General features: G+C 42.5%; 1 protein-coding gene across 1 annotated transcript in view; it reads right to left on the bottom strand.

Annotated features, from left to right (window-relative positions):
• The window catches only part of tango6 (transport and golgi organization 6 homolog (Drosophila)), a 34,427-nt gene that overhangs the window by 5,244 nt on the left and 14,092 nt on the right, over nucleotides 1-15,091 (bottom strand). The window contains exons 11-16 of the mRNA XM_071547042.1: nucleotides 14,436-14,642; nucleotides 12,546-12,689; nucleotides 10,554-11,069; nucleotides 8,265-8,322; nucleotides 7,352-7,510; nucleotides 2,641-2,792 (exon numbers count right to left, since the gene is read on the bottom strand). Coding sequence (XP_071403143.1) covers nucleotides 2,641-2,792; nucleotides 7,352-7,510; nucleotides 8,265-8,322; nucleotides 10,554-11,069; nucleotides 12,546-12,689; nucleotides 14,436-14,642 — 1,236 coding nt within the window. The remainder of the gene's footprint in view (nucleotides 1-2,640; nucleotides 2,793-7,351; nucleotides 7,511-8,264; nucleotides 8,323-10,553; nucleotides 11,070-12,545; nucleotides 12,690-14,435; nucleotides 14,643-15,091) is intronic.

Below are 15,091 nucleotides of genomic sequence, written 5' to 3'. Positions count from 1 at the left end.
TGGAAACTATGTCTTTGTGAGCTGTATTTAAAGGTTTTTAGCTTACAGTTGGAGCCAATGACTTCTGGGTTGACGGCTAAAAACGGTACGTGGGAAGTCAGAAAGTAACGGGAGTAGAGCAAACGCATTGTTGATTTTGTTATTTTCATAGGATTTGTTGACGGTAAGAAATGCATTAAAAAACACCGGCCTTATCCTTTAAGGCATTTTTACACAGATATGTCATCGGCACATACCAAACAAATCAATATATTATGAAACTTTCATTAATCCAGGGACACGCCACACAACTTCACCCACAGCATAACTGACAAAACTCTCTTCAAGTGGCTCCATATCTCTGGAATCTCACAAATTCTTCTCCAGTGTGTTTATGCAAAAAAGCTGGTAATTTGTGGCTAGACAGGCTACAATGTTAGCGATTTAGCTCCTACACAGTATAAGGAAATTTGTTTGCTTTCCCCAAAAAAGGAGGCATGGAAATGAGGGGCTTCTTTTGATGACGTGTTACCGGTCTGCCGTATAAAAGATCTGTGATGTTGCCATGGTTCAATAAAATGATAATAAAAATAAAATCTCAAAATCAATTGTAAAACGAACAGGGAAACAGTGAAGAGAGCAATGTGATTTGGTCTGTTTATACTAGTTTTTTTATACCTTTTGAAGCTGGAGACGTGAAAGTCGGAATGATTTATGCCAGAATAATTTATAGCAGATAAAAGCACTAAACTTGAGTTATATGCTGAGCCAAATCAACTCAATTATAAAACTGACGAGCAATCAGTGTAGAGAAGCTAAAATACAGTTAGCTAATAGTTAGTAATGTGTGGTCAGTTTTAATCAATCTGACAGTAAAAAGCAGCACATTCTGTGAGCTGTGGATACACACACACACATGCTACGGGAGAAAAATAAAAAAAACACACTCAGTGAGCTACAGTGCTAAAAGGCTGAGGTCAGGACTAGTACTAAATTGGATCGATTGACGTATTGGTCAGACATCTAAACCAACACACTCCCTCCTTCCTTCTCTCTCTCTTCTCAAACACACACACACACACACACACACACACGGCCAGGGTGAAAAAGTTAAAGTGGGCAGGTTCATGAATAAGCATCCCTGTTCCTCAGGCTGACAGTGCTGCTTATTCATGACAGCAGGCTACAGCGAACACCAACACACACACACACACACATCACAGCATCTTTATTTAAGCCTCTGACCACTGCAGCAGCATGAAGGTCTCTGTTCTCTCACACATATACAAGTATACACACACGTGGGTGGAGGTTCTGTCAACTCAGACCCTGATCAAGGTGAGTGGACATGTATTTATGCATGTGCAGCCCACACACACACACATAAGGTCAAGGCTCTTTTGGAGACTTTGCTGAAATTTCTGAACACACAAAATAGGCTGTAGTCCACCAAAGACTGTATGACTTGTGCTTTTCCACTCAAACAGAGAATTAGATTAGATTACATTAGATTACATTGCATTAGATGAAATGTCAGTGATCCCTGTGGGGAAACTGGGTCGATATAGCAGATAAATTACAATAAAATAAAAAAAAATATAATGGAAGTGCATGTAACTCGACCCTGTTGAAGCTGAAGTCTCTTTGGCCCAACCTCCTGACCTCTGACCTTTAACCTGCGTCACACCTGCTCCTCCCTGACCGTTGACCCAACTTGACCGGGTCATCATCCTCTGGCCAAATGTCTAGACGCACTCACACACACACACACACACCTAGAACCAACATCTGGAGCCGGGTTGGAGTCTCCATAGGACAGCTAGTATTTAAAACACTAACTAATGACAGGATGATTAAGGGAGAGAGAGAGTGAGTGAGATGATTGCTTTTTACTGACTGATTTAGAGACAGACAATAAAGTAAAGTGGTTTGACTAACTGATGCCTCAGGCCTTTCCATCCTTTCTAACCTATCAAAACCAACTGTTTACACATTTGGTCCCTGGGAAATGCTGATAATATATATAATAAAGTGATGAATTCACTTTGGTCGGAAAGCTGATATTTTGCCAATTTTACTTTATTTTCATACTGCATTTATTCCATATTTTTGCAGATTTTCTTACTGTACCTGTTTTTCACATCATACACATTTTTTCTTTGTCTCAGTTGCACCCACTGCATACATACTGTAATACATATATATTTTCATTAATACATTCTCGAGTTGCAGCGGAGGGTAAACCCACCTAAACTCAATTTACCCACATTTGTAACCTGGCATAAATCTTTATGACCTAAATTCATAATACATATTGTAGCAAGTAGTATCAAACTGATGTAAGGGTATTTTAAATGGGGAAAAAAGTATGAATTAATGATTTTGTAAAGAGTTTTTTTTATATTGGTGGTTGTTGCCTGATGATGATCGCCGACTCCTTTTTATTTACCACAACATCACTGGTTGCAATATGTTTAATACCACCCATTTGCTTTATTCTTGTTTATATTCTATTTTCCTTTGCTGTATCCCATTACTATTTGCTGCTGCCACAACCCAATTTCCCCACACTGATCATTAAAGTTTCATCTTATCTTCCATACAGACAGCCCACTGTGCTGTACCCCCCCACCCCCCACCCCCCACCCCCTACCCCCTCACCTCCTGAGCCAGCGGTCCCAGGGCGTAGTCCAGTCTCCGGCAGAGCTCCCCCAGGTTGGACAGGCTGCTGGCCCGGACGGTCTGGTCCGGGTCCCTGGTTCCCCGCAGGAAAACCCCCACCAGCGGACGACCGAGGTGGGGCGCCAGCTCCCCTGGAGGAGGAGGAGGAGGAGGAGGAGGAGGGGGGGAGACAGGACGGTCAGTTTCGATGCTCTGGTTCACACGTAATTACTAAGGTTGTAAATCTATGGTTGCTGCTGGCACGGTGATAATGAGCAGCGTTCAGTGACTAGTATGGCAGTTGTCCAATAAGTACAGATGCGGTCCAGTTCCACAGCGATGAGATATAGACCTACTTATTTATCTGTTTGTTTGAATGTGATCTCAGCTCTCTGGCTGCTGAGTTGATCAGCTGCCTTCAGTTCTTCTATGGAGCATACAATAACGTAAGAAAACATAGCTTATAGCATATTACACACATATGGAGAATCCCTGCTCAAACAACTATTTATTATAAAATCCAAAGTATGTGTTGTCTTACTATCCTAATAAGATTTAGAGATATATATCACTATACATCACTGGTATGTACAGTATGTAGATGAAGAACCCAGAAGCTTGTTCTCCCATCGTATAATGTCATTTAAATTCATTTGCATATGAGAAGAGGATTATGGGAGTGTAAAAATTGCAGTTAAGATTTGAAGCTTTATACTTAAAGTTAAATTTTCACAATAATACAGCTTTAACCTCCTTCCATTAATTAGATACTACTCAATCAGGCAGACATAATCTGTAGAAAATGTTTTTTGTTTTACCACACCATGATGAATTTTGATAATGTACACAGCTATAGAGGAGTGTTGTTGTCTGTGGCTGTGATTTGGAAGTCAGAGCAGGGACTGAGGTAGCAGGGTCTGACCTGCCTGCTGAAGCGTTCAGCTGAGCACTTCTCTGATTTGAAACTCAATGCTGAGCCAGATGGAGTTACCAAGCCACCCAATATATGCTCCTCAACTGTTACTACGACCATGACTGAAAGATCCCCCTTCCCACCTGGCATTAATATGCGTCCTGAGTGATCGGATTGTAATAAGATGATATTAAATGCATCAAATACAAGTGTAAATGCACCAAGACACACTGAAGATCCGGTAACCCATAGCAGCACTCAAGGTAATGCAATACACATATAGATACAACGTAAAGTCGATTGATCGATTAGCCAATCATCAGAAAATTACTCGCTTATAATTTTGATAATCGATGAATCGTCATTTATCAAGCATAAATACCAAACATTTGCTGGTTACAGCTCCACAAATGCTAAGATTTGCTGCTTTTCTCTGTTTCATATCATTATAAAATGAAAACGTTGGTGTTTCTTTGGCTGCTGGTCATACTAAGTAAGCAATTTTAAGGCATCGCTTTTGGCTCTGGTAACTTTTGATGGGCATTTGTCACAATCTTTCACATTTTATAGACTAAATCGATTAATCAAAAAAATAATCACTAGATTAATTCATAATGAAAATACTCATTAGCTGCAGCCCTAAACCATAATTTGCGGATCCAACAAGGAAACGAATGTAACTCAATCGAGCGGCAGGCAGCTCAGATAGTAACATACTTTTCAAAAATGGATTGTCAGGATACTCATAGTTGGAAAACAAGAGAGATGAGGTGTTTACAGTGTGGTGTGCTGCAATCTGCATTTTGGCGAGGGAAAGAGAAGTCCGATTTCAGTGTGGATGCTGGAGACGCAGCTTAATGTCAGGTATGGATGTTAAGCTAAGACCCAAGACCCAGCTAAGACCCAATCTGGATATGAGACAAGTGTTAGTACGAGGTGGAGTGGGGACCAAATCGAGGTTTATACTGTAGTGGTATTCTGTTTAAATCGCCGTGTTTATCAGTGACATTGTGAGAGCGAGAGAGAGAGAGAGACATAGGCAGACACACAAAGGATAACAGAGCTCACTGCTGACTACAGCTGCCCTAGCCAAGCAGCAGGGGAGCAGAGCCAACAGCATCCATGGAGAGAAGAGAGCCAGCTGACTGGCTAGTAGTAGTAAGACCTGTTCGACCCGTGTCTGTCTGTGTGTGTGTGTGTGTGTGTGTAGGTCCCTACAGCTGGTTATGTTGGCCTGATCCAGAAACAAACACACACACACATACACGACACTCAGACCTATTTAGCTTGTCCTAGATTAACCTTTCAGAGTGCCAAGCGCTCTCTCAGAATCGGAGATTCAAACCCACAACAAACCGCTACACACACAGAGCCAGACACACACACCAGTTCAGCTGTTCTCCCTTCAGCTCCTCAATAGGCCGTCACGGCTCTAATAGATTTAATCAAAGAGAAAATTGCTGTGCCTAAGTGAGTGTGTATGAGTCAGCAGGAATATTCTGCCTCGCCTCTACATGCATATGCACACACACACACACACCTGCGCACGAAGAAAGAAAGATATGCAACACTGTACATCCTAAAAACAGACTGATGTTCCCAAATTTGCTGAATTTTATTTAGCCTATATATTCCACAGCTATATGTAAATAGATAGAATGCCTTGGGGAACATAGGGGTGTGTTGTGTCTTTCCCTTTTTGTGGATTTGCTGCCTGTCCTTGCACACTGTGACAGCAGCCATAGGTTTCTGTGCAAGTGGAAACAGCCAGCAAAACCAGAGCCGCCCTGCGCCAAACTTTCCTTTATTCAACATTTACTCAACTAGGCGAGTCAATTAAGAAAACCCTCTTATTTACAAATGACAGCCTGGCAAAAGGGGCGAACTTGGCCACTTGGGGGGGCGAAGACAAACACACAGAGCCTCTCTGGCTGGCTGCGCGGCTTGCCGAGGGTCTATCCAATCTCCCGGCGAGGATATAAACCCCTCGATTGTCCCGGGGAAGTGGTACGATGGCGATCTGGCAGACGGACGCGGAGCGGGGGGGGTGGGGGGGGCGAAAAACCAAAACAGGGATTTCTATCAGGGAAAGGTTTTGACACACAAAGTCCCTTCTAGACAGAGAGCTGGGTGGAAAACAAGCGCGCTCTATGGCTTTTGTGGTGCGGCCGTTAACATGCCGATGGCTGACATGCATGTAAACGCGATATAATGAGCACATACATGAACAGGCATATATCATCGCTCCTGCATTATGTGCCGCTGACAACACAGGCCATTCAAAGTATACAAAGTCATACAAAGTCCGCTCTTTAAACTGTCATGTTCTTGTTGACTGCTTCATTGTAGAGAGCTGAGGACACACTTTTACTCGCTTTTTATTCTCTCTTCTCTTGCCGATGCTTGCCAATATGGGGGTGTGAACCCTGGTCATCCAGTTGAAGGACAGTCTCTCTAATAACTAGACCACCCTGCTGCCCATCCACTTAGCAGTTATCATGGACCTACTAGGACTCAACGATAGAGATGGTCATGATATGATGATGATGGTGGCAGTGGTGATGGTGATGATTATATCGATGCTGATATTTTAGTTTCTTGTTGCTTAATGAGAACATAGACACCCAAATCATCCAAGTGTCCCTGGTAGATCATGCTAACACTTTAGCTATACTATGTTGAGATATATTCATTGAACATAGCGTATGCTAAAGTGTTAGCGTGGAGCTTGCTATCACTCAACATAGTGTTAAAGTGTTAGCATGGAGCCTACTATCACTCAACAGTGTACGCTAAAGTGTTAGCATGGAGCCTACTGTCACTCAACATGGTGTACGCTAAAGTGTTAGCATGGAGTCTACTGTCACTCAACATAGTGTATGCTAAAGTGTTAGCATGGAGCCTACTGTCACTCAACATGGTGTACGCTAAAGTGTTAGCATGGAGTCTACTGTCACTCAACGTAGTGTACGCTAAAGTGTTAGCATGGAGCCTGCTGTCACTCAACGTAGTGTACGCTAAAGTGTTAGCGTGGAGCCTGCTGTCACTCAACATAGTGTATGCTAAAGTGTTAGCGTGGAGCCTACTATCACTCAACATAGTGTTAAAGTATTAGCATGGAGCCTACTATCACTCAACATAGTGTTAAAGTATTAGCATGGAGCCTACTATCACTCAACATAGCGGATGCTAAAGTGTTAGCATGGAGCTTACTGTCACTCAACATAGTGTACGCTAAAGTGTTAGCATGGAGTCTACTGTCACTCAACATGGTGTACGCTAAAGTGTTAGCATGGAGCCTACTGTCACTCAACATGGTGTACGCTAAAGTGTTAGCATGGAGCCTACTGTCACTCAACATAGTGTACGCTAAAGTGTTAGCATGGAGCCTACTGTCACTCAACATAGTGTATGCTAAAGTGTTAGCATGGAGCCTACTGTCACTCAACATGGTGTACGCTAAAGTGTTAGCATGGAGCCTGCTGTCACTCAACATAGTGTATGCTAAAGTGTTAGCGTGGAGCCTACTATCACTCAACATAGTGTTAAAGTATTAGCATGGAGCTTACTGTCACTCAACATAGCGTATGCTAAAGTGTTAGCATGGAGCTTACTGTCACTCAACATAGCGTATGCTAAAGTGTTTGCATGGAACACCACACCAGTGATCTACCAGGGACACACGGATGATTTTGGTGTCGATGTTCTCATCACTATGGGCAATGCCAAGTCAAGTGAATATTGTCACTAGTGTAGTAATACAAACATGAATATGGACACACGTCAGATCTTGCTCACCCATAGCCCTGCTCGCCCTCATCAGGACCTCTCCTACTTTGAGGCGGGTTTCCAGCGAGTGCTCCTTGTCAGAGGTGGGGAGGGAGGGGCCGTGCTGGAAGTCTCCCAGGAGTCTTTGCAGGATCCTCTCAGGGTAGGAGTCAGCCAATACAGCCAGGCCTACAGACATGATACAATTACAGTACTCCCTCTGCCTTCAACAGTTAAAGATAATTACTCGTCACTTGTGTTTCAACTAGGATCCCACGGATATGTGTGACTTTTGGACTGAAGCTGCTGGTAGCCAACATTTTATGCCAATATTCAATATTGTTATATTGGACCGTTTGCATTCAAAAGTATTAAGTGTTTACCCCCCAATTTTATTTTTGGCAGGATGGAAAAACTTCTGAAACAGCATTTAGACGATGGGACACTAAAGTCACTATTGAAACCCAGGATAATATTACTACCAGGATAATGATAACACTATTAATTGTTAATTGTTATTAATTGTAACTAATAATAATAACATAGCAATGTCACATTAGAATTGATTCAGAATCAGTTCAGGCTAAGAGCTTCCCATAGACAACCAATGTAGTATTGATCAATTCTACAATAAATATGTAATCAATCAAACTGCATCATATCCATCATATCAGAGATGGATCACACTGACTGTCTGATATCTGATTTTTAATAAAGGCCAATATCAGCCCCATATATCAGTCTAATCCCAGTTTCAACTAAGGAAATCCATTAAAATTCCCAGTTGATTACTTAAAAGTAGAGCATTTCTGTGGAACGGTCATTAAATTTATGCAAATAAGTTTTGCTGCCTTATTTGAAAATAACTTCATGTGAGTTGATGTGAAAAAATGCGATGTGAAAACATTTGCCCAAGTTGCCCCGTTACATGACATCACATTACCTTGAATGGCGGACAGGTAGACGAACGAGTCGTCGTGCTCCAGGTTTTCTAAGAAGAGCTGGAGGAGACAAAACAGGCATGGATTAATCATCACACACACTGTTTTGCCTTACTGGGAATACACTGTCACTAGACTGTATGAAAAACATCAAACGCAGCACCAGTGTGTGTCTCCAGATCGATAATCTGGCATGGCACCGAATACATCAAAAGCACAATAAGACCAAATATCAAAGGGAATAACCCAAACACTACCCTCTGGTACTATAAGGGGCCCCTGTAGATGTAGAAGGGTAAATAAAGGAGAAGATGGGTGAGAGGAAGAATGGAATAAGATGGGGGGGAGAGGATGGACAAGGGGTTGCTTAGATGAGTATGGACAAAACGTGAGATTGGGTAAAGGAGGGATGTTGAAGGGAGGGAAGGAAGGAGTGAGATCATGTAAAGTGGGAGACTGTGGACAAAGGGTTAAAGTTAAGGTAGAGAGTGGCTGTAAGATGTGGGGGGAATAAACTCTAAAACATGGAGTGGGCATAAAAGGGGGAAGAATCAATAAGTGTGTGGTGGTGGTGGTGGGGGGGATCCCTGTTGTGAGACTTGGGGGTCCAGGTTTATCTAAGGTACACAGTGGGGGGCTTCTCATTACAGCGAATAGTAAATGAGCTGCAATCCCTTCCCGCCCCGTGCCACCTTAACAAGTCCCCGCAGACCTCTACTGTCCCCTCGGCCCCCCCGGGGGGAAGAGGTTCAACCGCCTCATTTATTAAACATCTTACTTTGCTCAGACTGTCCCAGGAGACAGACGCAGAAAAACGACCTGCAGTGTGCAAGTTTCTTGACGCACACGCATTCACACACAGGCAAAAACACATTGGCAGATTGTCTCATAGGTCACTAAGGCAAAGAGGGGGAACTATAGTACGTGTATGCTGTTTTGACCCTCATATCATGGGAATTTTTTTTTTTTTTTTTTTTGTCCCCTTTTCCCTTTACCCTTCGAGAGGTCCTTCTGTCCTCTCGCTAGGCCGTCATTGTAAATAAGAATTTGTTCTTAATTGACCTGCCTGGTTAAATAAAGGTTAAATAAAATAAATAAATAAAAATAAAAAACTGCCAAACGCAACACATATGACACAAATGCACAATTGCATTCTCCATCTGATAAAGTGGAAAAGCAAAATGCGTGCATGTGCAATACATATTTGCAAACTTGTGATGTATTTTGTAGTTGTAAACAGTGAGATTGTAACTTGTAAACTTGTAACACAAATGCACACATTTCCATATTTATGATTGTATCCTATGTTAATAGGCCTATTTTATTTTTTCAATTTCAAAGCTACATTCTTATGGTAGTTTTTTTTTATTATTATTTTATTTCCTAGGCAACAAGTTAGTTATGTGTAAAGACAGTTTATTTCTGTTGGATTTATTGATCCATGAAATACATCATTTAAGATGATACCTGAAAATACTCCATTTCATAAAAATGTATATTTGACCTTGTTTTTAAAGGCTGCAGAACATTGAAGAAAACCTCTTTGTTCCAACTACAGATTTTTGACAGGTGACCTGCGGCATGTGATTTTTTTTTTTTTTCGTGGAAAGCTGGGGGAACTCGGGGAAAGTAGAACATATTTTGGCAGTTTTTTTTTATTCCCATTCTCATACAGACATGGGGAGAAACATACACACACACACACCACATTCAAAGACACAGATACTGTCCCTGGGGAGATTAATACTACAACCTAAATATGTGCTGTTTTTTTTTCTCTCTCTCTGTCACACACACACACACGCACACACACACACGACCCAGAGCTCTACTGCCCCGGTCCTCCGGGGTATTGGTTGCAAAGAATAGATAACAGGAAGCCCATGGAAAGAGCATCTATCAAGGCCAGAGAGCCTGGGGATAGCCACTGAAGATGGATAATACGCCGCATTGGTAATGAGGAGGTACAGAAAAAGGGTAAAAACTTGTATCCTTGGGGACATACACACTATTGTTAACTAAATATTTTATTTATTTATGTCAAAGGCACCGAGCTTTGTACTGTCTCCTCCTTTATCCATCAAAGGCTTAATAAATCGACCGGGAATGGACAATTTGGACTGCAAGTATTTTGCTGCACTTGTTTCCCCCCACACACACACACACACACACTAGTTGTGGCTGAGGCTGATGGCTGAGCAGGTGTATATATACAGGTATAATATGACAGATATGGAGTTAAAGATAAGTAAAGACATAAAAAGGGAGAAGTATAGAAGCAAACAACCCACCGTGAGGACCTTCTCCTGGGCCTGGACGGCGTCTGGGTCGCCCTCTCGCACCGCGCGGGTCAGCGTCCTCAGGGCCACCGCTCTGGTCGGCACGTCGGGGTCGCACGCCTCCAGCAGCCAATCGGAGAAGGGCCTGGCGGGCGGGGAGGAGTCGCCGGTACCACAGACCGGTGCGGACTCTCCGGGGGGCTCGGTGTCCTGAGGAGATGAACGAGGACTAGTCCGCGACACCTGCGAGCGTCCTGCTTGAGTTTGCTTTTTTGCAGAAGGCGCGTTGCTGTGGTTTTTTTGTGTCGTTTCAGGGTTTCTGGAGCGCTGAGTGGCGGTGGCGGTGGCGGTGGCGGTGGCGGTGGCGGTGGCGGCGGTGAGGTCGTCGGGCCGGTAGGCGCCGCGCGTGGCGATGACGGCTCGGAGGCCCGACGCCAGCTCCTGGACGAACGCCTCGGGGTGCTGCTGGGATAGCGTCTCCAGAGGTGGGAGCAGCCGCGACATGGAGGTGTAGTCCTCTGCACTGAGCTGTGACATAAAAAAAAAAAATAAAAAAAAAAAAGAGAGAGAAGATACAGTTTATGAATTTGGGGCTCATTTCTTGCTCAAATCGAGTGCCGTCATGGTCTGTTTTTTGGTTTTTTTCCCCACAATATTTTTATTTACATTTTCAACACCATGAAATACAGCCTTTTACATTCATATAATATAAAATATTGCTCCTCCTGTTTTAACAAAGGGTAATCTAAACAAAATGGAGTATATTAATTGTAACAGATACAAAATATAACAAGTATTTAGAAGAAAAAATAAATAAATAAATAAAAAATCTACAAGCTCAGAAACTGCATTGTCCACAAAAATGAGTCATTCACTTGATCATCTGTTAAATCTAAGTCCTTAACATAATTAATGAAGGGCATCGTCATGGTCTGTTTTAATCAGAATATATTGGTATTGTAACTGGTAAATATTTGGCATGCAGACTACTTGTCTCTCTTTCTTTTGAGGTACTGTGGTATAGTCTTCTTTTACTGATTTTGTTTTAGTTTTAGTTTAGTTCTCTACTGCTTGGCTACGTTTGCCTACTTTGGACTGTTCTACTACTTTTTGCAAAATTGGTGTTTTTGTTGTCGTTTAGGTTTACTGCAATATAAGGGCAGACATGCTTGATAATACGATATATACAGTATTGTGCAAAAGTCTTAGGCACATGTAAAAGAAAACAAGTAAAGCGAAGATGCTTTGAAAAGTTTCAAATATTAAAAAACTATAAAGACTACTATAAACTATAAAGAGCAGTCTACTGACACACTAATGCAGAAAAAAAAGAATAACCATCTAAGACACAATTTATATAAAAACTCTTGGGTGCCTAAGACTTTTGCACAGTACTGTATATACAGTATATGCCATGGCACAAGTGGTGCCCATGTGACTGGACTGTACTGTGTGTTAAAAATAAGGAGAAAGAAAAGGGGGAAAAAAAAGAGAGAGTACACACCATATAAGCAAGGTAACAGTTGAGTCCACTGACGTTAAAGCTGCACTAGGCAAGATTTGTATGTAAAAATACACCCGACTTATCAGCATAAAGCACCAAGTGGGGCTGCAACAGAGAAAAGTGTCCCATCCTCACTAATTGAAACGCTGTAAATTCGCCCTATTTGCCAAAATGAAATTCTGATGTCTGGTGTTGTCACTTCTCTGCCCACAAGACGTGACAAATCAAAACTTTAAAGAGTTACAAGTGACAAAAGAAAACATTACTCACTACCAAAACACATCTCAATAAAACAGGAGAGGTGGAAGTTTGCTTTAATTATTAATGATTTGAATCATGACAAGGAGTGTGTTTGTTGAAACTGATGAACAGGAAGAAAAATAAACACCAGAGAAACAGTGCCATTAAAGAGAAGCAACAGCTGACTCCTACACTCACATTTACAAAGGAGATGTACCTAAATGTTGGTGTAGATGCACTTTTATGAACCTTTTTAGTACCTGAGGCGCAGAGAGCAGCGTGGCCACCAGGCCCATCCCCATGCTGAGCGTCTGGCTCTCGACCGGGCTCCCAGCGCTGGGGCCGGAGGCCTGATCCAGACCCGCGCAGGCCCTCTGAAGCAGGGACACCATGAAGTCCACCACCTGGAACAAAGAGGAAAGAGGTAAAGAGAGATAGACACAGAGAAGACCCGAACATGTTAAATCTAAAGTACTGCAGAAAGACTGAAAGAACCGAATATCACACCAAGTTCTAAGAGGCAAATACTTTTCAGAGGTTCTCAGCAAAAACGAAATCCCTATTAAGACACCCAAAGATAAAATGGCTAAAAATAAGATTATCCGCTGAATTGAGGCCAGTTTTATCAGAGAAGTGTCTTAATCTGTGAGGGAATGTTTTTTTGGCCCTACCGGCCTACCAGCCGGCCAACTTGCTCGCTAACTTAGGAATCTCTGTATCGTTTCCCCCCCCCCCCCTCCCTCTCCATCGTCGACGGCACCAGAGCTAGAGCAAATAGACTATTTTTGTGTGGCGGCGTGACTCAACGTGGCCTGCTTCCGTTGGAACAACTCCCACAGGAGCGCAGGAGAGTGAATTTAAAATGTGCTGGAGAGAGAGAGAGAGAAAGAGAGAGAGAGAGAGAAGCGGCGATCCCAGGAGGATAAGCCGAGACCTAACGGAGGTTAAGAAATGAAACTTCGCGCGAGTCGATGTCCTGAAGGCGATTTTTGAAGTCAAAAGGCAACAAAGCGCTGTTTGCCCCGCGACTATCTCATGAAACTTCTTAAGCAAAAACAACCAAGCAGCGTGAATTCAGGACACAGAGACTACATTGTCACAACCAGGCCATAAACATGGTGTAGTTCTATATAAGCAAGCGAGGTCCTCTATATACAAACTGGGTGCTTTGTGCTCCCTGTGTGGGCTTGTGCAGTCAAATATTCATACCACGATAATATTAGCTGTGGCATAATGCTGCATCTAGGTTCCGTATTTAGTTATGGCTTCTAGTGCAGGTTTGTGTTAAAGAAAGAAATGTAAAAGTTTCTATAGGGATGAATAAGCATAACACTGTGTCCATAAATCTAAAAAAAAAGCTTTTATCATGGCATTTAAAAAACATTATTTTAGTCCCGTAGACCTTCATCACCTGTAGTTCAGAGTGATGCGCTCATTCATCCCTACTGACTTGCTCAGGCTCAGGCTGGGGACACACTACACGACTTTCAGGTCAATTATTGTCCACAATTTGGTGTCATGACTGATTTTCTTGCCTCCTGATCCAGTCGGGACCATCGCCGTTATTTCAAATAAATTCGATTTTTGATTGACTGTAGTGTGAGCTCGGCAACCGCTGAAATCTGAATGGCGACCGGCATTAGCCAATAAGAGCTGAGAAAAAATAAAAGGTACTCAGAAGAGAACTGTTCCACCTTCATGTTTGATTCGGTTCTACGTTGTAGCAGCTGAAGAGTTTGTGTTTTCACGATTTAGTGGTTAGATGGCGTCAGAACTCCCAATAGTGTGTGTTCCCCGGCTCCAACTCCAACTCCAGCTTTAATCGAACCGATGCAGCTTTATTTTAAAATTCTAGTCAAGATCCCAAGGTTTCCAAAGAGACCAAATATGTCATGCTGAATTATAAGGAAATGTGTATAAACTGATGCACAAGACATCTAGATTTTTTTCCGTTTGATGTAATGGTGCAGCAATAAAAAATGATGTCTTGGTTTTGAATATTTCACTCGATATAAGCATACTATAGCTTCAATGAAGTGCTACTTAAGGGGACATTTAAGGGGAGAATCTGAGTTTAAGAGGTTAAGAGTGTGACATCCAATTGTTTCACACCCTGTCCATGTCCTGCTGTGTGTGTTTTCCCTCCTCACCTGTGTGGTTTTCCTCAGCAGCAGAGTGTGTGGCAGACACTCGCACACCGCCGCCAGCACCTGCAGCAGGGCGAGCCTCTGGCCCCGCCCCGCCTCGCGCCCCGACCGCCGCTGCTCCGCCTCCAGGAGCGTCATGGCCGACACGTCCGCTTCCAGCTTGTCTTCTTCCTCCTCCTCTTCTCCTGCTGCCGCCCAGCTGGTCAGCTCCTGGGAAATGGAAGAGCATAGAGTGAGGTTTTGCTAAACTACCATTTACTTTGAATAAGAGATCCACACTGAGGAGGCCAAAGCTCATTTAGTGATTGTGATAGTGATGACATTCGCTACATCTTAATACATACAAGTCTGAATAGGTACTTTGTTAAAATAACTCCTGGCTCAAAATATGAATTATCAAATACATTTGGTACTTACAAAAACAGATTCATACATTTGTCAGGTTGTTTTTTTTACCAATTTGATATAAAATAAGCTATTTCTTTTGGAATTGTAGGATATTTTTAACCCGGCCAAAAGCAATTGCATTGATACATTTTGTTATGATTCTCAGATGCTAAAAATCAGTGAATAGCCTTTCTTTTGATTAGAAGCATCCATTTTTGAAATTCACAGTTTTGGCAGTTCGAGTAATCTGTTCACCACACAATGTGGTGTAT

The sequence above is a fragment of the Centroberyx affinis genome, unplaced genomic scaffold (assembly GCF_046629955.1).
Source record: "Centroberyx affinis isolate AG114_WGS23_722 - 3 ecotype Tasmania unplaced genomic scaffold, CSIRO-AGI_Caff_v1 ptg005625l_1, whole genome shotgun sequence".
Taxonomy (NCBI): Eukaryota; Metazoa; Chordata; class Actinopteri; order Beryciformes; family Berycidae; genus Centroberyx; species Centroberyx affinis.
The sequence above is the reverse complement of the archived record's forward strand: the minus strand, read 5'-3'. Positions and strand labels throughout refer to the sequence as shown.